General features: G+C 33.1%; 2 protein-coding genes across 7 annotated transcripts; both read right to left on the bottom strand.

Annotated features, from left to right (window-relative positions):
• Window positions 1-191: 191 nt before the first annotated feature.
• pyx (transient receptor potential channel pyrexia) lies at window positions 192-19779 on the bottom strand. 5 transcript variants are annotated; one of them, XM_075304014.1, is made up of 9 exons: window positions 19705-19779; window positions 19454-19633; window positions 11476-12256; window positions 4515-4859; window positions 4216-4451; window positions 3113-3370; window positions 2958-3041; window positions 1363-1628; window positions 192-1294 (listed from the first exon to the last, which is right to left on the bottom strand). In XM_075304014.1, exons 2-9 carry the CDS (start codon window positions 19478-19480, stop codon window positions 421-423), a joined length of 2871 nt encoding a protein of 956 aa, XP_075160129.1. In that variant the 5' UTR covers window positions 19481-19633; window positions 19705-19779; the 3' UTR covers window positions 192-420. The 5 variants fall into 5 exon arrangements, with proteins under 5 accessions (XP_075160129.1, XP_075160128.1, XP_075160127.1 ...); XM_075304013.1 differs by having other exon boundaries at window positions 19454-19769; XM_075304012.1 differs by lacking the exons at window positions 19454-19633; window positions 19705-19779 and adding an exon at window positions 13966-14111.
• A 3129-nt stretch (window positions 19780-22908) lies between these two features.
• On the bottom strand, window positions 22909-24648 carry LOC142234032 (uncharacterized). 2 transcript variants are annotated; one of them, XM_075305096.1, is made up of 2 exons: window positions 24523-24648; window positions 22909-23779 (listed from the first exon to the last, which is right to left on the bottom strand). In XM_075305096.1, exons 1-2 carry the CDS (start codon window positions 24529-24531, stop codon window positions 23357-23359), a joined length of 432 nt encoding a protein of 143 aa, XP_075161211.1. In that variant the 5' UTR covers window positions 24532-24648; the 3' UTR covers window positions 22909-23356. The 2 variants fall into 2 exon arrangements, with proteins under 2 accessions (XP_075161211.1, XP_075161212.1); XM_075305097.1 differs by lacking the exon at window positions 24523-24648 and adding an exon at window positions 23900-24028.
• Between the last annotated feature and the right edge of the window lie 1558 nt (window positions 24649-26206).

Raw genomic sequence — 26206 nt, 5'->3', positions numbered from 1 at the left:
ACACGGTAAATGGTTTGATCTCCTCAGTAACCAATTTCCTATCTTCCTACAATTTATAATCTTTGATTACCGCCTCCTTTCTGTTGGTCAGCCATTGTAAATAAATAAATAAATATTTACGCGACTTCACCCAAATTCAAAAGCGTTTTTGCATTTATGTTCCAGAATATTATCATACTAAAATTAATTAAAACATTCGTTTTTTCTACTCTTAATAGGTTATGGATTCTAAGTTTATTACATATTTATAAGTAGCGATACAAAATGTTAAATATCATTATTTTTTAATCTTTTACTACATATTTTGTTTTGTTTTCTTTTATTAATTTTAATATCATTAATGTTAAAGCACCACATTTTATAGCATTTGTAATATAATAAATAATACTTGTATTTATTCGAATCGATTCCTTTGAAACCTTAGACCTTAAATGTTCTATCCGATCGAGATTTTTGATCTAAAATAATTTTTATGCGACACAATTCCTCAACAGTGAAATTCAATTTCTTGCCACAACTATCATTGAATTTATCAATCTTTTCCGCCAATTCGTTGACCTGGGTCTTGAGCATTTGTATTTCAGATCTTACATCGGATATGCTATTAACATAATTCTTCAGTTTTGTAGCCAAATCAGTTTCACCCATCAAAATGTTGGGAACATTTGTGGCCGATCGTGGTCTCAAAAGCTGATCATGTTCGGATCTAGTTGGTGTTTTACTTGGGCAGTAGTCGGTAACATTATTACGATTTGGACTCTTCTCCTTATTGAATTTTGTTGAGTTCTGTCGTTGCAAAGATCTTTGAAACATGGAATAGTTCGATTCTAGCTTACGTCTTCGTATGCTCATATTACGATCTCTTCTCTCCGCCACCAGTTTGTAGATATTCAATTTAATATCTTCCGGTAACTGAGTATCTCTAGGATCATTAGGTCTTATGACGAAGAGAAGTTTATTGCGTGAGGTACGTAACAAGGCACTTCTTTTGCATAATTTCAGTAATTTGGTAGGGGCTCCTCTTAGCAGACGGGAAAAAAATAAGCTCTCCAAACGTGATACCAATTCAGCTTGTCGTACCAATCGATCCAGTGACGCTGAGACCTGTAAGCCTTGTATATCGCTGACAGCCAAACCAACCATTAGATTAGTTAAGATTACAGTGACCAGCAATACAAAACTAAGGAATATGAAATGTGATGTTACCGGATACTGTATTTTTCGATTGTCTCCATAGAAAATATCTTCGAATTCCAATTCGCCGGACATCATTGTCATTGCTTTTAAGAAAGACCTATAACATACACCCAATGGAATCAAGTCATTTGGAGGTGAATTTGAGATGATTTTTTTTTTACATACCATGTTATATTCTTAAAAGGTTTATAGTCATTGAACAGAACTGAGAAACTCAAACCAAATGCAATCAATAGACAAATGTAGGCCAAAAGAAATTTTCCAAAATTCATTGCCACTTTGGTAAACATTTGCACATAAACTCCAAATATAGGGAATCGTCCAACCAACATCATCAACTCTACCCATACCAAGAGGACGACAACAGCAGCCACATGGTGCTGCCATATGGGTACTTCTTCCAGTTTATCAACATCTAAAATTTCGGGTGTCTAAAAAAAACATATTTTTATTAAAAAATTGATTTGTTATAGAAATAATATTTTTGTTTGTCGTTTGTTACAAAATTTTTATTTTTTCAATAAAAAAAAATTATTTTGGAACCAACACCCCAGTCCATTTCGTTTATACCAAACAATGTTCTTTTCTGACTTTAAGTCTTTAATAAGACACACTTTACAGTTTCATAGTAAAAATGTAATATAGTAGTATGTAATGTTGAACACCTTTCCGGAGTCTTCCGAACATATCTGGAATGTATGTAAACAAAGCAAATAAAAAAACTTTTTGGTCGAAGCAGGGATCGAACCCAGGGCCCAGGCGGACGTACCAACCACTGCTCCACGGTGCCCAAATAAATGTATCTTTCTGTTAAAAAAATTTCGTTTAATCGGCTCGTGGGCGCCGCAAGCTATGCTATATAAATATAACTTATAACGATAATTTTCTATTGATGGCTATAACAGCTACGTAGTGGATAGTAGATGTGTGCACGTGACACGAAATTGTCGTGACTCACGCGTGAGTCGTGAGTCACGTTGATGGTAACGGCTTGAGTGTACGTGAGTCACGAAAATAGTATCTTCGTGAGTGTGCGTGAGTAACGAATTTCGGAAAAACACGCTCACGAAAATAATCCCGCTTACGAACAAATGCTTACAAATTCAATTCATATATAATTTTAGTGACATCCCAAGTGTTAAAAGTTTTATAACGCTCTCGATTTTAATCATACTCATATTTTCAGTCAGGTTCTATAGGTAAATTATTCATAAAATTATTCGTGAGTCACGACATTTTTCGTGAGTCACGACATTTAAAAGATTTTCGTGCGTGAGTCCTACCAAAAAATATCGTGCGTGAATAAGATTTCTCCGTGCACCCCTCTAGTGGATAGTATGTTTGATTACAAACTGTATGGTCCTTCGCCGTCCAGGCGAAATTTAAAAAATTATAAAATTGAATAATTTCTTCTACATTGTTTGTATTACAGCAAGAGGTGCTAAGAACTAAAAACCCTCGTGGAAGCGAGAAAGACGTGAGGGAAAATGCAATTAGCCGGAATAGATTGTTTTTTTTTTTTTTGAGTTAGTCTTTATGAAATTGTCCTGGAAAGAATAAACGTTTATCACAATAGTATACACTTTTCTTCCAAATAAACTTCCTTACAGCGAAATGCATATGAGAAACGATCTTTGTTTGTCTAAAATTTCGGTTGGGATGAAAGAATTATTTTTTTGCGTGTAGATTCAATGATTCATAAAATACTCTGTGAATTGCCGCGAAAAGTATGCCTTTTTTCAAAATTTTTCCAAACTTACCACACATAATAAAACACCAAAAATTATTGACCATTGCAACCAGTTCTCCCAGTATTTGGCATAACCCTGCAATCCATGAGCCATCTTGAAGAACATTAAAACAAACAAAACAATAAATACCAATTCCTCAGGGTAGGTTATTCTATAACTCATACCTGAAACAGTTCCTTGCCTAATAAAAGTAGATTTAATATGATTACAAAATATCCAACTGTTGGTATATATCCAGGAGCTCGACACTCTTCATTCTCCTCACAGTGATGTACATAAACACCAACGATATACATGGTAAAGAGTATAACATATATGGCATGATACAGTAAGGACATTAGGAAGAATTTCCGTATTCGTCTCCATTTGAGGAAAAGAAATGTCTCACACAACGGATGCATTAATATCCTCTTTTGGCCAACCTGTAATATAAAAGAAAAATCATAAATCATCAAGTGGAAATTAATACAATAATTAGCACTTTAAGAAATTAAAAATCTTTCATCGAAAGGGCGAGAGGTATTTACTAACGTGTAGTAAATTTTGGACAGCGACCAGAATTGACTTGTATTTTCTTTTTCAACGCCGATTTAAGGGGGGAAAATGAATAAATATCGGCTCGCGATTTGGTTCCTGCACAGAGCAAAATCAGAAGGGGTGCTCCGTATGAGGCGAAAACAGTCTGATCGGCTGAAAAAAAGATACTGCGATTCACGAGATGCGATTCATAGCCATATCCTGTAGAATAAACGATCACAGATAATAGGTTCAATTTTGCAACGACAACCCACGCTATCATATGGGCTACCGATCATCGACGCCTCGGAGGTCTATTGTGCTGCCCTCCAGAAAATTTGTTCTTCGGATAGGTTAAAGGAGTTGGATCGTCGCCGGGTTATATGTTTGTTCCTTTTTCACGCAGAGAAGGAATATGATCACCTCAAACATGTTTCAAGAGCAAAATGTTATTTTTGTAGGGTGACCATGTAAAATTTTTGTCACTAAAATGTTATTTTCTCGTCAAATATAACCTGCGTGCCGAAATCAGATACATGATTTCCGAGAAAATAATATGGTTGCGAAAACCATGTTACATGGTCACCACCCAAAAATAACATTTTGCTCTTAAACATGTTTGAGGTGATCATATTCCTTCTCTGGGTGTTTGTAGGCTACTCTTAAACTTATCAGGTCACCATCGCACATTAAACTTTTGAATACTTATGTACGTTCAAAAATGAATATAGGCATTGATTTAGTTACTTACCTCTATAAGGGAAAGCAATAATTCGGTTTCTCCTCGTTCCAAAGCTCCTGGTGGTACTAACCATCGAAAATCCAATTTAATCTCACAATCGACATCACCAATCTCATGGTCATTAACTTTAATAGAACCATCAAATTTCAACATCAGTTTGGGTATAACTTCCGGTGTTCGCCGTACAATAAAAGACAAAGCTGAAACATTGCCATCTGTTCGAGCTGTTATATCGGCTCCATGTTCTGAAATGTTTTTGAAATCAAATAATAAGGATTTTCGGAATAGACTCTATATATTATACTCACCTATGAAAGCATAAACACAGTTGCTGAATTCATTTAGAGCAGCTATATGCAATGGGGTATATCCATAATTATCAGCCTTATTTACATTAGCTCCAGCCTTAAGCAGAGCTGTGCAACAGTCCAGACATCGTGACTGTTTGACGATTGCAGCATGCAAAGCTGTTCTTCCATCACGATATACAGCATTGACATTGGCTCCATGCTTTATAAGTAACTCCACAGTTTCAATGGACTGTGAAAGACAAGCTAAATGTAAAGGTGTTTGATGACTAGCATTTCTACAGTTAACATCAGCCTTATGTTCCAATAGTAAACGCACACAGTCGACATAATCGTTTTCAGCAGCTAGAAGATATAAAAAAAATCTAACTTCACTAGAAGAATATACTACCGCTAGAATAAAAAAACCTAGCGCTAGTATTTCTTCTTCTGTATCCTGCATCCATCTGTAAATAAACTATCGTATATTATCTGAACTGATATTCATGAAGCAACTTTACTAAATGCAGACAAATACAAAAAGAAATAAATTAGCTTTAGTGTGAGGCGTGAGAATCCGCCTACATGAAACTCTAAAAAAACTGTACAAGTATTTGTAGTTATTCAAGATCTAAAAGTCGAAATTTGACTTTTTGTCTAAATTTCGACTAAATGACTTGAGGTGAATAGTTAGTCAATATCAATTAAGCGCAAATACGATATTTTTACGCCGACTGCATTTTATCGAAATTATAGTTCATCGAAATTATAGTTAATAGTTATTTCTCCCTACAATCCTATTGTCCATGTGGCATATGTTTGGACAGATATGTGTGGCAGACAAAGGCAGAATTGGATGATATCCTATATCCACACGCTCACAAAAAATCGCTTCTGTAACATATACTCCCAAACATATTTTGCTTCAAGCATATATATTTTTGGGTATTGCCCAAACATTTATATGTTTGATCTCTTCTAATATATAATATGTTTGAAAGTATATTGGTCTAAACAATATATGTTTGGGTAGTCTAAGTTCCAAATATTTTGTATTTTTGCATCCAAATTCAATAATGTTGTCTTCCAAAAAACAATATGTTATTATGTGAACATATAATATGTTTGGAAGCATTTTGCACCCAAAAATATTATATGCTTAAAAAAAATTCTCCCAAACAATAGTGTGCTCAAAATTTTATTTATTTATTTATATATTTACAATCATAATGAATTATGAAAATAAGCAGGTAATATAGGTGCTAACAACATAGGTTTTCGACCTGAATGCTCAAAATTTTGTTTCTGCCCAATTGTATATTCCCCGACATCTTTCTCACTTCCACGAGATTTTTTAGTTCTTAGCACCTTTTTCTGTAATACAAACATTGTAGAAGAAATTATTCAATTTTATGATTTTTTAATTTTACCTTTTGCCGGATGGGGATTCGAACAGGATCAAAGAAGTAGCTGATCAATTGCCCAAGGAAAAATAAAATGTTAATTTTGTAATAACAAGCAACAACCACCAACTTAATTCAATATCGCTCCCTGTTATGTAGCGCTCCAAGCTACTAAACACATATATGTTTATATGCTATTTCTAAATTAATATATGTTTGCATTCAAGCATATTATATTTACAAACATTTTATGTCCCAAACATAATATGTTCTAACATATTAACATATATGTCCCACACATGTTATGCTAGTTTATGAACATTATATGCTTGCACTCAAAAATATTGTGTTTAAAAATTTGTGTTCCAAACATATAATGTTTATAGCCAAACATATGAAAAACAGTCTTTTTCAACCGTGCACATAAGAATCTAAAAGAAGAATGTGATACAGTGCAAAATAGTTCATCAAAGTTTAAAGTTAATAATTTTGGAGCCTTTACAGCAATATCATAGAATTATATAACATCTAACATCAATTGAGAAAATTAAAAACTATATGGGTCCAAAATTATGTGTATCTAAAAAACCAAAACCCTTTTCCCACTTCCCAAAGGTTACTTTAATTTTATTTACTCATCAGCAATCTATGGAGCCACCGTGGTACAATGGTTAGCATGCCCGCCTTGCATACACAAGGTCGTGGGTTCGATTCCTGCTTCGACCGAACACCAAAAAGTTTTTTAGCGGTGGATTATCCCACCTCAGTAATGCGGGTGACATTTCTGATTCGGCTATAAAAAGGAGGTCTCTTGTCATTGAGCTTAACATGGAATCGGACAGCACTCAGCGATAAGAGAGAAGTTCATCACTTTGGTATCACAATGGACTCAATAGTCTAAGTGAGCCCAAAGATAATTGAGTATAACAAGATTTAGCATTGTGCTCTTATAAAGAGAAAACAAATGTCAAGGTGTAGAGGGCTATGAGAAAAAATTGTTTTATTTGTCAATTTTTTCCAAAGCAGCTCTGCCCAGGAATAAATTTAAACGGCAATATTCACATAAAACCATAATGAATATTTGCTTTAAAATACACATACGTTTTATTTTAATTTTCTACACTCGTTTTGGTATTGCTTTTGTGGATTTTTATTCAGAAATTTATGAAAAACACAAATGTTTTGATATTTTCCGACGCAAACGGCAGTACATTTGAGAGACACGTCGACGCAAACTTTATGATATTCTGTTGACAGAGTCCTCTGGTGCTTCAGTTTTGCTATGACAAGACCGCATCTTCTTCTCAATTATCTTTGGTGAGCCTGATACATCGGGCTGCCACCTAACCTAACCATCAGCAACCTATCCTATGTGTCATCCAGATGGTAGATTGTAAGCAGGCGCTATCCAATAAATCCCCCGAAAAAAAAAACTAGATCTTATCTTTTCTTCTTGGTATTTTACATTTTCGATTCGATTTCGCGATTGATTGCTCTTCTATAACGAAATCTTCATACAGGAAACATCAAAGCCTATTTGAACATCTACACCCTCATATATACATATTCTGCTTCAAACAATTGTTCGTACTGTGCAAACATATTATGTTTCATCCTAAGCATTTTTTAAAGGCTAAAAATTAGTTAATTCATTTTTAGTTTTTAAACAAATATGTTCATAAATTGTTAATGCTCTCTGCTATAAATTTGAAATGCTCTCCGCTATTGTATTGGTCAAAAAAATCGACATGTTTAATTCTAATGTTTAGACTTAACCATTTAAATTTTTTGGGGTACCTCGTTCAAGTGCGAGACACATGTCAAAGTTAATGCCAGCAAATTTATCCACAATAAAATATGTCTCTCAAGTAGAGCACCACTTGCTCGCATTTGAGTCTCTCAATGCGTTATGTGTGTATGTATGTATATATATATATATATATATATATATATATATATATATATATATATATATATATATATATATATATATATATATATATATATATATATATATATATATATATATATATATATATATATATATATATATATATATATATATATATATATATGTTTGTACGAAATTTCTAAATAAATATGTGTTTGCATCTAGAGACATTATATTAAAGAAAATGCAATGTCCCAAATATAATTGTTCTAACATATATGCCCCAAAAAGGTTGTACTAGTTCATCAACATTATATACTTAAAAATAATGTGCTAAAAATTTTAGTTCCAAACATAGGATTTTTACACCCTAACATATGAAAAACAGTATTTTTCGTCCATGTAGTTTGAAGCAATGGGTTCAGAAATTTTAGTAACATTTTCTCTCAGGAATTAGATTATAACGCACTTCACTATTGGGAATCATCAATTCGGCAAAATTTTGATAAAAGTATTGTGACCTTGCCTTTTTCAAAAAAAATATAGTATTCTTTTATTTTCTATAATAAATCTAATAGCAAATACATGCTTCTTTGCAATTTTGAAAATCATCAACGAATTTTCTAATGAATTGATTCGATGTACTATTTTTATTGCATTTTAATGAAGCGATTCTTATGGTCCACATGTTTGCGTTACCACCGTCAAGTGCTCTCAACAATGAACAAATTAAACAGAAAGAACATATTTAATCAAACAAAAATGTATACAAGCGAGCTGATCGCTGGAATACCGGAATAAGAAACATATGTTTACATGACGATTGAACACATGTATACAGGCGTTAATGTAAACAAACACACTCACAGATAAATCGTAATTCTGAATGGATATAGTGATACGGCATGGAAAAAGTAGGACGCCAAAAATTATAAATTTAATTAAGTACTTCAGAGCAACAATGGGGCAATTGTTACCATGCCCTGCTTCCATACAAAGGATCATGAATTTTATCCTTTTTTAGATCGTAAAAGCAATTTATTAATATTTTATCGATAGTTTAGAAAAAAGTTATTAAGACTATTTAGGAAAATATGTTGAAATTGAAAGTGTATTGAAATTTTTATTATTCAATGTAAAAAATTAATATTCAATTCCAGATGAATTTGGAAAATTTTTAATTATACAAGTATTTTTCGAGCTTTATGGACAGATATAGATTAAGGAACATGGTTAATAGAGCCATTGAAAAGAAAACGCCAGATACAAATCTATACACGCCTGGACTGTACATGTTTCGGTTCGGGCGAATGAACTTTTCCACAGCCTTTAGTATAGATCTGGCTGGGAGAGATAACTCAATTTTGGGCCCTTTATGCTAACTTCTTATGGAGAAAACATTTAGGAATTTTCCTTGTTATATCTCAGCGTATAGTTTAGTCATAAATTGTTAAGTATTTTTTTAATATGACTTTCTTTTAAAAAGAATATTTTGTATGTATATTATTATTTGTTAATTATTTTTTTTTTTTTTTTGAAACCAGTTTAATGTTTTTCTTTGTTGTAAATGCAATATTTAATTTCGGGGCAACTCCAGATGGATTCGAACAAATGTAAAAAATAGAGAATTGGTAAGTTTTCTTTTAAAAATTGGCTTTTTACGTTTTTATGACCTTTTTATCATCAAAATTGCAGGTTTTAATACCTTATGTTAGTACTTTTTTAATCAATTTTTTTGGAAACCAATGTAATATTTTTAATTTAAATAAGAAATATTTAATTTCAGAATAACCCCTTAAAAATTTGGAAAAAATTTTAGTACTCCTTTGCCTGTAATTTAATAGTGAATTGGTAAGGATTCTTTAACTTTCTTTTAACCTTGGACAGTCATTCTTATTTTTTGTACATTAACGTCATCCTTCGTCATTTTGACTACGGCTCATTTCAAGACGCTATAATTTTCATCGTGAGCGAAAAAAAGTGAACCAAACTTTAGTATAAAACAAAAATTCATAAAACGGTCGAATTATTATAACTTAAATTTGCAAATTCCCAATAGACTAAAATGCATTTTAAATCGAAAATGAAGTTACGTGTATGCATATTATTATTATATTTTTCATTAGATTTTTTTGGAAACCTATTTAATAATTTTATTTAATGTAAAAAATAATTTTATATTTCCCCTCAGCGTACAATTTAATAGAGAATTGGTAAGTTTTATATTAAAACTTTGTCTTTCTTTCAACTAGAATATTTATTTTATTATACACGCAAAAAACTAATTCTTTCCTCCCAAACGAAATTTTAGACAAACAAAGTTCGTTTCTCATTTGCTTTTCGCTGTAAGAAAGTGTATTTGGAAGTAAAGTATATACTTTTTGTGATAAACGTTTATTCTTTTCCAGGATGTGAAAACAATTTCATAAAGACAAACTCAAAAAAAAAAACCTTGCTTTCTTGCTCATTGCATTTTCCCTCACATCTTTCTCACATCCACGGGTTTTTTTTAGTTCTTAACACCTTTTCCTGTAATACCAACAATGTAGAAGAAATTATACGATTTTATAAATTATTAAAATTTTTTACCTTTCGCCTGGACGGAGAATCGAACCGCGGACCATGCACTTTGTAAGCCAACACACTAACCACTTAGCTATGTACCTGTTATGGAAATCAATTGATAAATATCCATATACGTTATATTTATATAGCATAGCTTGCGGCGCCCACGAACCGAATAAACAAAGTTTATTTAACAGAAACAAACATTTAGTTTGGCACCGTGGAGCAGTGGTTGCTACGTCCGACTTGCATGCCAAGGGTCGTGGGTTCGATCCCTGCTTCGACCAAAGTTTTTTTTTTTTTACTTATATTCCAGATATGTTCGGAAGATTCCGAAAAAATGTTCAACATTACATTGTAGTATATTAAATTTTGAACTGTAAAATGTGTCTTATTAAAGACCTAAAGTCAGAAAAGAACAGTGTTTGATATAAACGAAATGGACTGTGTTGTTGTTTCAAAAACAACTTTTTTTTATTGAAAAATAAAAATTGTGTAACAAACGAATTTTTTTGGTGATAAAAGCTTAAAATTTTCGAAGCAATTCAAAAAAAACTCTAACAAAAGAAAAACGTTTTCGATACACGTTTTCCAAACGTTTTTTTTCTTTGCGTGTATCCTTCACATCGATAACAACACAGTTTTATGAGTTTATATAGAGTACTTCAATAGGGTTCACTGTTTTTTCAGTGTAGAATTGTGAAACCTCCAGGAAGGATGGTTAAACAAATTTAAGAAATTCTGAACTATTTGTTGGGAGTTTATGCTTCATTTGACTATAGTTCTCCCCCCTTGGTTAGTTCAATTCACTAACGTACACAACAAATTATTAAAGTCAAGGAAACTTTCTCATATTGGAGAATTTTTTTAAGCGCCAGGAGGGTTCAAGTTTTTGCCATAAGTAGGCTTCCACGAGGGACAAAGTGACCGGAAATCTATGATTTCGTATTGGGGGACCGTATGTTAAAGATGCACGAGTTAGCTGATACAGTAGAAATTTCGAATTCATTTACTTTTCACTTAAAAAGTTGCAGCACTCTATTGTCCCATATATTTTGTTGTCCCACACAAATAATATCATAAAATAAAATCCTCTACTCTTTTCCATTTTCGATGTGCTTACCCAAATGCAAAGCCGTCAGTTTGCCTTCTCCAAATTGTGAACGTACATCTGCCCCATAATTCAATAACAATTCCACACATTTTGTAAAACCCAAAGCACAAGCCGTATGCAAAGGAGTTTCCGTGTACACTTGTGGCGTATTTGGATCTGCACCATATTTCAAAAGAGTTTCGACACAGTCAATAGCATTACGATCGATGGCAAAGTGCAAGGCCGAACGTTTTTCCAGTCCAATATTGATGTGGGCTTTTCGCTTTAATAACAGCAATATGCATTCCACACTTTTCGAGCTAGTGGCACAATGCAATGGTGTGACTTCCTTTTTGGCATCCCAACGATTTGGATCGGCCCCACGATCCAAAAGAACTTTAGCGATATGAGCATTACCACGACAACAGGCAAAGTGTAAAGGTGTCCTTCCTTGGGGATCACAGCAATTGGGATCACTGCCACAGTGATCGAGTAAATAGCTAATATTTTCCACACAACCATATATGGAGCAGTACAGCAGAGCCAGTTGAGCATCATTTGATGCAGGTATTAACTCAGTAAATGTCCCAGTTTTTGCCATTTGAGCCACAGCAGCAGCATTATTCAATTGACCCAGAGTCTCCTCGATCTCTTTATTATCCCAGAGAACCTGATGTTGTTGTTGCAACATTAGGATTTCATGAGCTTCGTCACTAAAAATCGTATCACTATTACTTTCACTGGAAATGCTTCGTTGATAGAATACCTCATTGTCAATGCCGCCTTCGGAATTTCGCTTCAAATCGTTTTCCTTGATAAGTGTGAAATAAAAATAACAGCATCGAGAAGAATTTATGAAATTTATAATGATATGTCAGAATGCAATTTTTTGTGGTTTTGTTGGAAAATCACTATTACATAGCGATGTGATGTACCCTACATCAGGTTTTGTTTGAAGTTTTATTTTTTATTACTTACGATGGGAAAATTTCTCTCCTAATATGAAGTTGAAAACTTTTTCAATTAAAAGCTTAATTAATGGACTGTTCAATTTTAAATAATTGTCTTTAATTAATTTGAACTGTATTGAAGCAAAAATGGGCCTAGACCACTATATACACTAATTATATGAAAATAAAATCAATCAGTCTAGTTCTGTTAACTTAAAACGGCTAGCATTGTCACACGTGCCGAGAGAGACTAAATTAAAACAAAAATCTTATATAGGCAAGCCGACGGCTAAAATATCTCAAAATGTTGCCCATGATAAATCTATAGGCACAATGGGTGACACGGTTGCTCTCCTCGGAAAACAAGCGCACCCTTTAGACAAGTTTTAACCTATGCTTGATACTACGTAAGTGAAATCCAAAACACTTTCTATGATTACTTTCGTAATAGTCGACGAAACATGGTCCACTGATATATGTCGCAACCAGATAAGATATATGATCACACTAAACCTGTTGCATAGCGGTGCTTTTTCACGGGTGACATGTTTTTTTTATGAAAATATTGTTTTTTCGCCAAAACTAAACATTTTTACCAAAACTAGTACATATTTTCGAGAAAAAAAGATGGAAACATGTTACATTTTTCCCGCGAAAAAGTAATATTATGTTCTTGAAACATGTTTGAGGTGATCATATTCCTTCTCTGCGTGCGGATAACGAGAAACGTTCGACTGATTTTCGTAGTGAATATAACTGTACATGCGGTCAATTCAGCCGGAATGGTGATGTATCTATTGGAATAAAAAAATGTGTATGTCACATGGTGCACAAAGTTTACTTGGATACAGATATTTTTACCTTTTGGATTTTTGTATTAATCCCAAGCCAAAAATGCTACTATCCAGCTTTTTATATATACTCTATACAGATCTCATTTATCGAAATTTGATTCTCTCTTTGAGATACATCTAACCGAGACCCCAGAAACGTTGAAATAGTGAATTGTATCCGGCGAACTCGCTTCTAAAATGTCTAATCATACCCATCTGTTGGATGGTCCCCATTGCGTGATGTAATCACAAATGTGATTCACTAGGTTGCACTAGGTCGATTAGACACTAGATTGAAGAAAACGACTCACTAAGCAAATATGGCTTTTTCACGATGATACATCTAATTTCCGCCACGGTCAAATTGATTGGATAATGACCGATTTGTCGCTAAAATAGGTAGTAGCTGGATATAAAAATATATATCGAACACGAGAATATTATTTCTGCCACGGAGGACTGATTTCCAAGACTTGAGAGAACGTAAGGACTCATTTATTAAAAGATTGTTAAAAATTGATGGACAAGATTGCCTTAGGTAAATAAAAAGCAATACAAAATTTCTTTGAAACGTCGTCTAATCGGAAAATCGGTCAAAATTGCACTTGTGCTCCTATACCAAATACTATATGAGTTTATATATAATCTAAGCTTGAAACTATACAACCTGATGTAAGTTAAATATGCAATAACAATAAATGAATAAGAAAAAAATTAAATTGATGGATACTACTAACAATTATTGAAAATCGTACGTTTTCCATAATATGGCCAATGACAAATATCCTTTACTTCACTCAATAGTAACGAAATTTTTGACAAAAGATCAACATAAATCATTGAAAACGCGAATGTGTTCATATGCCACAATTAAATATTCATAACCCTCAAATATAAACCGACACTCATCATTTTCAATTATCTTTGAATAAATATTGAAAATTTCAACATTTGTTTATTTTAACTGAAATTAGTCAATTCCAATACACTAATACAATTGCAGAACGCACAAAAATCACAAACGAACACAGAGTTTTTTCCGTTTTTCCAAATCCGTTGGAGATCTAATCCGTTCAACTGTTATCCATAGACTGCCTACAAGAATATACTCAAGAAGTTGAGAGAAACAAAATAATTTTCATTGGTCATGATCTTGTCACAGATCAATGGATAATTTCATTCTTTTATTTTAGTTTTTGTTGTAGCAATTTTTGTTTTTGATGTTTTTCTTTACACAATTGGTTAAGGCACTTGACCGTTTATTTTAAATTGTTTGTTTTGGTTTATCTTAAGAGGGAAAATAAATTGTGGGAGCAATTATGAAGAGTTTATAGTTGAGAATAGAGAGAGAGAGAGAGAGAAAGACCCAAACAGAGAGTACCTGCCAATGATACGCTAAAAAACAACAACAGAATAAAACAACCACTTGAGATATCAATGGAAATGTGTGAAAATTCTCACTTTGCTCTAAACAATGCATTTTCCAAAACAAATAAAGGAAATTATGATTTTGGATAGAGTATAAATATTCGGTAAAACTAATATCATATTTATATATAGGTGTATACTATACACAATAATCTGGTTAGGAAAGATAAACAGTTTTTTGTTCAATTATTATAATTATGTTGGGCATGCAAACTCTTGATATATTTATACCTGGTTTGTTTTCAAATTCAACTCAAACAAAAGATTATAAATTGTAGGAAGATAGCAAATTAGGTACTGAGGAGATCGAACCATTTACCGGGTTAGTTTAACACTCGAACCAAACGCGTATAGGACAAGTATTGACATAGCATTAAAATGCAAATAAAAAGAAATTAAGTGCACAAAATAAATTTCCATAAAGGGGAAAATGTAATTTTTTTGTTGTTGACTAAAGTTTTTATTTAAAAAATTAAAAAAGAAAAACAAATAAAAAAATTACAAACATGTATGGAACTAACATGGTAAATGCAACATTTGGTATGACGCAAGCCAATTTCCTATCTTCCTCAAGTTTATTGTCTTTGCACATGATGTCCTCTCGAACATAACGGACAATGCAAAACGCCATGAGGTAAAACACTTCTTTACTTAAAATTGCATATATTATTTGTAATACGATGCGTATGACAAATACCGGTACTCATACGCCACCTCGTTTTTCATTACAACAATGATTAATGTTGTTTGCCGAATTTATGTTTACATCTCCATGGGAAAAAGGCCACGCGTGACATCTCGAATCCACCGAAACCATTTGCAATGGCAAGTAGACTTCCCCAGTTTCTATGAAAACTTAATTTAGCCAAGAGGGTGCAACGAAAAAACGATATTTCGAGTGGGAAGAGGGACCCGAATATTTAACTAAACCTTTCAAGGTTTCTAGTGTACTTCAAATTATGGAACATAGAAAGGGGTTTCACTACCGAACACTTTTCCTGATTGGTTAATAAGATGTTATTAATTTTGCAAGAAATATTTTCACAGTTTTATCAAGTGTTTTCTCAGGCTGGGCCATAAAAAGGAGGTCCATTTTTTATAAGGAAGAATTCTCCATCTAAAATAAGCGGATTCCATTTTCACGTTATCTAACATAAACTACCACAGGTGTTGAAATCTCTCTTGTCATTGAGTTCTATCCGATACTAGACTGTGATGTAGGTAATATGTGAAAATTTTTTATACCCTTCACCACTACTGTGGTACAGGGTATAATAAGTTTGTGCATTTGTATGTAACGCCAAAAAGGAAAAGTCTGAGACCCATCGTTTAGTATACCGATCGTCTTAGAATTAAATTCTGAGTCGATTTAGCGATGTCCGTCTGTCTGTCTGTTGGTGTATTTTTGTGTGCAAAGTACAGCTCGCAGTTTCAGTCCGATTGTCCTAAAATTTGGTATAGGGTCTTGTTTCGGCTCAAAGACGATCCCTATTGATTTTGGAAAAAATCGGTTCAGATTTAGATATAGCTGCTATATATATTTTTCACCGATCTGGTCATAATTGGCGTGTATATCAACCGATCTTCCTCCAATTCCGTACATCCGAATATTTTATGAGGCTCGAAAAACTTGCAAAATATCAGCCAAATCGGTTCAGATTTAGATATAGCTCCCATACATAGCTTTCGCCCGATTTACACTCAAATGACCACAGAGGCCAATTTTTTGCTCCGATTTAGTTGAAATTTTGCGCAGAGAGTAGAATTAGCATTGGAGCTATGTGTGCCAAATTTGGTTGAAATCGGTTCTGATTTAGATTTAGATATATAGCTTTCGCCCGATTTACACTCATATGACCACAGAGGCCAATTTTTTGCTACGATTTAATTGAAATTTTGCACAGGGAGTAGAATTAGCATTGTAGCTATGCGTGCCAAATTTGGTTGAAATCGGTTCAGATTTAGATATATCTCCCATATATAGCTTTCGCCCGATTTACACTCATATGACCACAGAGGCCAATTTTTTAACTCCGATTTAGTTGAAATTTTGCACAGGGAGTAGAATTAGCATTATAGCTATGCGTGCCAAATTTGGTTGACATCGGTTCAGATTTATATATAGCTCCCATATATATGTTTTTCTGATTTCGACAAAAATGGTCAAAATACCAACATTTTCCTTGTTAAGTCGCCACTCCTTAGTCGAAAAGTTGTAAAAATGACTCTAATTCCTAAACTTCTAATACATACATATCGAGCGATAAATCATAAATAAACTTTTGCGAAGTTTCCTTAAAATTGCTTTCGATTTAAATGTTTCCCATATTTTTTTACTAAAATTGTGTTCCACCCTAGTGCATTAGCCAACTTCAATTTTGAGTCTATAAATTTTGTAAAAGTCTTTCAAATTCTGTACAAATCAAGTGATATTTAAATGTATATATTTGGGACAAACCTTTATATATAGCCCCCAACACATTTGACGGATTTGATATGGTATCGAAAACACACTTGACGGATGTGATATGGTATCGAAAATTTAGATCTACAAAGTGGTGCAGGGTATAATATAGTCGGCCCCGCCCGACTTTAGACTTTCCTTACTTGTTTTATTGTTCAAAAATGTCGAAAATAACAACACATTTTAGAATCAATTTAAACTTGTTCGAATTGGCTACGAATTGGTCCATTCCCGTCGAAGAGCCGTCTAGGGTGTCCAAATAACCTTTTTTTTTGAAAAGACGGTTTTCGGTGTATCCGAAAATCCCATTTTTTTAGAAACGGGTTTCGGTTTTTATTTTCGCAAAACCTGTCAACCGGTAAAAACCGAAATTAAAAAATTTAGTGAAAATGAGTTTTAAATACTCATTTTATTAAAAAAAATCATTGTAATAAAATTAACAATTTATAGAACATTGACAGGAAAATTAAATGCCGTTAAGGTGCTACTTTTGCGCTGAAACTACTCGTTGACTGATGTATATATAAGTTTTCTAAAAGATTTTTTTTCTTTTCCGAGCACCGACACTTTAGACAGACAATGTTCTTTGTCTAAAATGTCGGTCCAAGCAAATAAAAAAAATTTGAGACAATGTCACATAAACATTCGGACTCTTCTTTGGACACATTATAAAATATTACAAAACGAATGAAACTATATTTCATCCAGAATGGTTGAATGATGACCATATAAACACCGATAAAGATCCTGTGAATATAATGTACTACTTAAATGAACATTAAGAAAATACTCGAGGATTTTATGGATATGGCAAACTGATTGTATTGTATATACCAGATATATGCAAACCAGATATATGCAAACAAGAATTTGATTCCCTTAATGAATACCTTTACCTCTGCATTAAACCAATTTCAGTGATCACCATGAACAATTTCATTCTATTATCTTAGCCGTTTCCAGTTTTTATTTTTCGATGTTTTTTCTTATCCCATTCGTTTGAAGCTCTTGACCGTTTATTTACTTTGGGGATAAATGTATTGTTTTGGGTTTGTCTTAAGAGGGAGAATGAATTAGGCAGCTGGTATGAATAGTTGTTAAAGAGAGTGAGAGACAGGGGACAGGGAGAGAAAGAGAATATGTGTCAATTATTTGATAAAAAAGAAAACAACAGAGCAAATCATACAATTGAGTTATCAATGGAAATGTGTGAATTTTCAATTGGTTTTGGACAATGAGATATCTAAATGTTTTTGTTTCTCTCCATTCAATTTCTTAAAAAATGCGGCGGCATTTGCAAGAAGAAAAAAATACAGAAGAAATTATGATTTTCGATTCAGTACAAAAGGAAAAAATCGAAAATGTTGTTAGTGTATAAAGAAATAGCTGAGGTTATTTTCTAATGTTTGGAATTCCGCAGCTTCCGAATTATACTGCGAAGTCATAAAAAATGTTGGATGTCTGGGAATGAAATACATAACATATAACACATGGCATAGACACATATTTTTCCTTAATTATTATAGCCATATCTATTAATATATTGTTCATACTAAATATTATGCTTGAAATTATGGTGTACTTATATCTAGAGATATTCATTCTCCAGGCTGTTAATACACATAATAACCCGCATAAAGTGGAACGGTCAATATAACCGGGCGTGATGTATTATTAACGCACCAATCTCTGGTTTACGAATACGATAAACTACTATGTAGCGTATGATAAATATTGGTACTTATACGCCACTGCATACACGAATGACGATTGTTGGTATGGGAAGGTTTTTCTTTTTTTGTTGTGTTTTAAAATCCAAATAAAGATTTTTCTACCAGTAAACACCTCAAAGTGCCCAGGATATTGATACTAAAACCAAAAATACTAGTCCTATAGTTGAGATATCTTACGTTGCAATTTTTACACAAAATAAAATTTGAAGTTGAGATAATTTTGGAATTAGCTCTTAGCAAGACCTACAACTATATAACAACAATACACAATGTTCTTATGGATAAGGAATTTAATAGGAATAGATTTCAGAAGATATTGACAATTCAAAATTTTGGGTTTTATAATTCGTAAAATAGAACATGGGGGGTAGATAGGTTACAATTTGTACTCGAACTTCTTGAAATTTGGTGAGAATTTGTTTGATATCAGAATCTAGACAAATACAATAAATATAGATATACAGTTTTCATAAATATTGCCATCTATTTAAAACTTTTATTTTTATTTATATTTTCGTTAATATTTTAAATATACTGTAAACTTTAAATTACATAACCTGATGTAGGAGATCAAATGTGCAATATACATGTATCACTTACAATTATTGAAAATCGTACGTTTTCCATTATATGAGATGATAAATATCCTTTACTTCTTTCGATAGCAAGGAATTCTTGGAAAAATTAACAAAAATCGTTGAAATCCCGGATGTGTTCATACGCCACAATTAAATCATCATAAACCACAAATAAAAACTGACACTCAACATATCCAAATATCTTTGAATAAATATTTAAAAATTCCACATTTGTTTATTTGAACAGAAATTATTGAATTCCAATATACTAACACAAACATAAAACGGAAAAAACAGCAAAATATTTTTCCGATTTTCAAATCCGTGGAAAATCCAACCAACTCAAACGTTATCCATCGACTGACTGCAAGAATAAGAGCAAAGAATTTGAGTGGAATACAAAAAAAGTAAATGATCATGATCTTGCCACCGATGAGCGACAAACTTCATTCTTTTATTTTAGCGGGAGCATTTTTAATCGATTAGGTTAAAACACTTAACTGTTTATTTACATTTTTCGAATAATCTAAACAGGGAAAAAAGAGCACTAACATAATAACGAAATGTGAGAGGCAGTATTAAGGATTTATATTTGAGGAATAAGAGAGATTCGAGTGCATATGCCACAAGATAACAAACAAAGAACAGAGCAATAGAGACACTTGAGTTATCGATGGAAATATGTGCTCTCTGAAGAATTATTGTATTATTATTATTTCTCCTTTAAATTATTTCTTTCAAAATGTGATGGCGTTTAAGAAAGTAAAAAATAGGTGAAATTATGCTATTAAATACAGTATGTAGAATAAAAAAAATGGGTAGAAATGGCTATAATGCTTATATATTTTGTTTACCATATAATGATGTTTGGAATTTCCCAGTTTCGATATGGACTGAGAAATAATCAAAACTATTGTATTTCACATATCTGAAAATAAAATATATAGACAATTTGGACTAAATACATCCCAAATAAGAAAAGTGCGTTAAAACAGCAATCCGCGTTTTTATACAATATAATTAAAAGTTCCTAAATACGACCAGTTATGACTTACTATAAAAAACATTCAGATTTCTGAGCAAATACAAGACATTTTCTGTATACTGGGTGACTGATATGTAATACAATAAATATCGCAATACTGTTTGAAAGCAAAAAATGTCGGCAATAACATTAAATTTTATAATCAGTTTAGTTTCGTTTGTCACAAATTATAGCTTCCAGATGGCAGTTAAAGCCATCATACGATGCATGCAAGTATCTCGGTATATTGGCCGATTCTAGATAAAGCGCCTTCTTGAAATGATGGACTTTGGTATTTTTTAGAGGTAACCATACTCTCTTAAATGTCTCAGAAAACGAGCGGGGACGACAATCGACCGTTACGATGGTTCACCGCATGTCCACCGTTCTGGTGACCAATTGAAGGTATAAATTTTCAACTGACCTCTTTGGCAAGTAAACCGATCATATTGTTTGTTCACAAACTGCTTAATTTAGAATGGCTTCTAATCGGGAAACCCAAATTCGGTAACTTGTGATCTTCCAAAAAGAGCTCTTGCACTTTTTGGAACTTCAATAGCTTTAGTCCAAGCTCATTTTTTAATATGCGTTGCATCTGTTTTCGCAGTATATTCAGCTAACACCCAAGTTTTGGAGCCACCTAGGTGCAATGGTTAGCATGCCCGCCTTGCATACACAAGGTCGTGGGTTCGATTCCTGCTTCGACCGAACACCAAAAAGTTTTTCAGCGGTGGATTATCCCACCTCAGTAATGCTGGTGACATTTCTGAGGGTTTCAAAGCTTCTCTTAGTGGTTTCACTGGAATGTGGAACGCCGTTCGGACTCGGCTATAAAAAGGAGGTCCCTTGTCATTGAGCTTAACATGGAATCGGGCAGCACTCAGTGATAAGAGAGAAGTTCACCACTGTGGTACCACAATGGACTGAATAGTCTAAGTGAGCCTGATACATCGGGCTGCCACATAACCTAACCTAACCTAACACCCAAGTTTTTACATCAGCTGCGTAAATTTCGATCAAATCTGGTCTTCACTTTTAGGATCATTTAAGGTATTGTTATTGTTTTTTCCTGCACTTTTTAGATGCGATGCAAGTATCACGATGACGAGCAGTGGTACGAAAAACAAAAGGCTTTTTTCACATGCTGGAAGGCTCTAATGCAGCCACTTCTTTTTTCCCAGGTAAATAAAAAGCAATCATCACGATTGGCCCTGGTTCATCTTTTTGTTTTTGTTTCAATCAAACTATTGCAACTATTTTTATGGCAATCAAGTCTAAAATATAGCAGACAATGTTTGATAGTTTTAGAAGACTTTTCTGACGTCTCTACTTACAAATTTGTGTGTAGTTTAAAACACTCGACAGAATAAAATTTAGATAATACTTAGAAAATCAAAACCAATTATAAATCTTTGCCGGCAAATTATGTAGTTTAGCATTGTTTGTCAATTGAGGCCGACAGTTTTTATTTTGTTTAATACGAACAAAATTTATCATCCACAAGAAGCGTTGTAGGAATGTAAAAAAATACCACGAAAAAAAATTATTACATCTCCATAACACTAAATTACAAAAACATTTAGATTCTTTTCCTAGCAATGGAGTCTTCGAACAAATTATATAAATCAATGAAATTGTGGTTGTATCCTTGCGCCGCAATTTAAACAAAATAAAAACTACTTATAAAACCATGAACTCAGCAATGTCAATTTGTATAAATATGACTAATTTCCATATTGGTTTCTTTTAAGTTCGAATGAAAGTGCAAAAGTAAATTGACTTTTTCCAGATATTAAAATCCATAGTTTTATATCTCATTCAAAAGTTACCCACCGACTGAAGAGCAAAGAGTTGGAGATGAATACAAGAAATTTCAATATAATCTTGCCACGAATAAATGAATAATCATTAGCTGTTGAAGTCAGTTTCTATTGTTTACGACTAATTCTGGATCATTTGGAGATCGCTGCTTGTTTTTAGAGAATTCAGCGATGTTAAAAAGCAATGGCAGAGTAAAACAAACACTTGAGTTTTCAATGAAAATGTACGACATTTTTCTAAGGATTATGGGTTCAATACCAGTTTGGGCTGAACACTATACACCTAGACCTCGCTTGTTTTTACTTTGCGTCTTTAGATTTTCGAAATTGCGTTGTTATCAGTCTCCAATCTTTGCATGAAACTCATAATTCACTTCGCGTCGTTTCAGTTTGCGTCGTGTTTTTTTTTTTTGGTGTAAAGTTATTCAGCGGTACATTTCCCAATCTCAGAAATGGTGGTTAGTCTGAATGTGCCTGGTATAGCGGGCTGCACCTATACCTAACCCAAAATTAAAATATCCTTCTACCAAACAATAAAATTAACGAACGCTAAGGCAACTTACGCTAAAATTTTGACAGTCAAATGACCACAAATTAGCTCAACTGTACCATTACCCCCTCAATAGTATAACATTTATTAATACGTATGCCTGCATTTTTATTGTTTTCTTTCAGAAGTATGAAGCTATATTTGCTAGTTTAGATTTAACATTCATATCACTTAGTATATGTATGGTTATTCTACTAAATTATAAAGAAATTGTCTCTATATTAAATTAGATTAATCACTAATTGATACAAGACGAACATGCGTTGAAATACAAAGGCATTGTTACGTACAGTTTTGACCCGCTGGAAAGTATTTTTTGGTCATTGAAATTTGTTTCGAATTACGGCTATAATAGTTTTAATGTTCAAATATATAAAGGATGTTTATGATGTGTAGCATATTATTGATATTGTTTCAAAAACAGTGTGAATTGTTAAATATCTCTATACATCTGCGATATTTATAATATGTTTACTGGTTCTGTAGGCGAGATGTCTCTTCAATAACAATATTGTTTAGTTGTTGGGGTATCTATTGTTGTCTATTTCCTAATTCGCGACTGCGGTAACGCAAATGATCATTACGACGCATTCTCTGACGACGAGCGCCTACACCGACTGAATGACGATCCTGTCGCCGTTCACTTGTGTTACTTGCACTGTTACGACGAGTTATTGATTGCATCGAACGATTGATTTGCTGATGACGATTTAGCGGTTGCTGATTTGTGTGACTTGCACTATTATTGCTATGAGTTCTTTCATTGGAAGGAGTGGCTCGTTGTTGATGGGTGCGATTAATATTGTGGCCATTAGATTCTTGCATTGATCGCCCGTTAGCCAGTTCGTACGGTATCCCATTCAATATACAAAGCATGAACTTCAAAAACTCAATGTCTTGCTTCAAACGGCGAATTTCTCTTCTATTAGCACGTTCAATATTCCCATCTAACATCTATAGAAATGCAAAACGTAGATGACGAAAGTATTATTAAAAGAAATTTTCATTCGGATTTTCATATACTATGATATACTATAAGGAAATCAAAAACAAAACCTTTCTGAATGTATTTACCTAAAGCGCTACTGTGGTGTGGTTCACACAAAACGTGAAATGTATTTCAGACTAGCCTATAGCATATAAGGATTTCGGCTTATTTACTAAATTTTAATATTGCTTTATATTCAATTAGGGTCAAATAAGTATTATCAGGTTATATTTAGTTATAAGTCCTATTTAGTTATAAGCTACGGTTACAATGCAGCCAATTGACAACTTTTGAGAAATCTCATAAATATATAAGTAAAATTGGTTTGGTTTTCATTGTTATAGAAATGAAGGGGTATGGTTTCTATTGCAGTTTCGTACGAACATCAGCGTTTAAGCTATCCTTTAACTCCTCTCAGTAATTCGGGATGCATTACATGCGGTTAAGCCCGGATTATTGGATGGAAATCTAACATAATTGAAGTATATGGCCCATATAAAACGTTCTGCATAAAACCTTGAGCACCTACACTACACGATTTTCATTGCAGAGGACAAATTCGAACTTTAAATCCCTGAGAACTCTAATAATATTCAATTTCTCCCTACCCCGCTTGATATTCTTTGAACTTGTTCATATTCTTTATCCAAACATAAAATACTTATATATACTTATTTGTATAGATTTATGAATCACAAATACTAAATACCTCGGGCATTTTTAATGAAGAGTTGTTTCCAAGCGATGGACAATTCCTGTCTTGTTTCGTTTGACGTTATTTCGAAATTTGATCGTTGACTACTAGATTGCATACTACGGGGTGTTTAGACGTAATAAAGGACATACTTGACAGAGTTGATAAAATTTAGTTTGTAAACACAACCATAGCGTTAGGCGGTAGGCGAACACCTATTTACATATGTATCTTCACTGTCAATATTTTACAGTTCGATTTTCTCCTCATCTCTACCATAGGTTCCTAATGCGCTTTACAGATTATCAGTTATTCCGGTCGTCAGTGCTCGTGTGGAACATGTCCCATATATTGTGCACATTAGGTCTGTTCGCATACTTTTCCAGTAAAAAATATCCAGTAAAAACTAGCAAGAGAATAAGAGTGTATTTTACACTCTTTGCTTAAAATTGCTGAAAAGTACACGAACGGTATCCAGTAACTATTTGCTCATTGAAAATTTCAGCTGCTAAAACATTGAAAACAAAAAACGAATCCTGTATATTTAACTTCCAATCGTAGTTGCCGAACATGTACATTGTATTGGTACTTTGTTTGTTATCATAAACCAGCTGGCAAACTATGCTATGGTTTGCAAGATTTTACTGGGGGAAAAATCTCTAGCAAGGCATATTAATTATTGTAATATTTATGTACACAAAGAATGTAAACAAACCTACTAAACGTAAACAAAGCCTTTGACAAGATGAATGTCGATATTAGTCACCTGATTGCATGACTTTACCTCTTTAATATGCCTTGAATCTCTAGCAAAAACTTGCAATTTCTCTATCTCATAACTGTCAAATGTAGTCTCTCTCCGGCTCTCTTTTGTTGGCGTTTTAGGCCGGTATGCACCTCTAGCGAAATTTTCGGTAGCAAAAATTTATTTAAGTCTACAACAAAAAAAACAGGGCTGTGTACACAAATTTTAAACCAGCTAATCACTTTTAAAAATTGTTAATATATGTTCCAAATATTCCTCAAATAAATTGTTTATTATTTACAGACCTTTTAAAACTTTTACGCACACAATGATTGTAATAAATTAAATGTTTGCTGACAAAATATGCTTTTGACAACCCTGTTATTTTCATTAGAGGTGCGTACCAGCTTACGAAATTGAACGCTACCGAAAATTTCGTTAGCATAAATAGCAATGCATTTCTTATGGGAATGAAATTTTTCGCTAGAGGTGCATACCGGCCTTAACACCGGAATTATATGTTTGTTAGATGGGCGTTACAAATTGACGGTATCCATTTGGAAAAGCTGAAGAAGACGATAATGTACCACATGTCGGTAAAGCTGTTGCCGAATGTGGTAAGACACCAGGAGTAGAGCGGCTAGCGTTATATTCTTAACAATTATTAGTGTCCAGTGCTGTGTGAGGTTTGGTTGCAAAACAATTTAAAAACTGATAGAAAAAACTTTTCAAAACAATTATCATGAATGCGTGTGTGTAAACAATCTAATCAGCTGCTGCGTATACATATGTAATAATGTTATGACGTTTGGCGATGTTGTCAATTAAATTTCTGAGAAATAAACGCGAAAATTTTCCAAAATGGCTGTTTTCTTCCTTCGAAATCTATTGTCAACACTCTCATTTTTCAACGCGAAAGAATGATTTAGGGACTTTTTTTTCGTGCCAATAAAC

This window comes from Haematobia irritans, chromosome 4 (assembly GCF_050003625.1).
Source record: "Haematobia irritans isolate KBUSLIRL chromosome 4, ASM5000362v1, whole genome shotgun sequence".
In the NCBI taxonomy this organism is placed as follows: domain Eukaryota; kingdom Metazoa; phylum Arthropoda; class Insecta; order Diptera; family Muscidae; genus Haematobia; species Haematobia irritans.
This window is presented reverse-complemented; position numbering and strand designations above follow the sequence as displayed.

Excerpts from the sequence above, each read along its gene's own strand:
- pyx (XM_075304014.1), bottom strand. The coding sequence starts at position 19,480 with ATGGAAAACGTACGATTTTCAATAATT. Across the intron at positions 3,042-3,112 it reads TAGGCAAGGAACTGTTTCAG|ATGGCTCATGGATTGCAGGG; the intron begins GTATGAGTTATA and ends ATGTTCTTCAAG. Across the intron at positions 1,629-2,957 it reads TTGGTGTTTTATTATGTGTG|ACACCCGAAATTTTAGATGT; the intron begins GTAAGTTTGGAA and ends TGTTTTTTTTAG.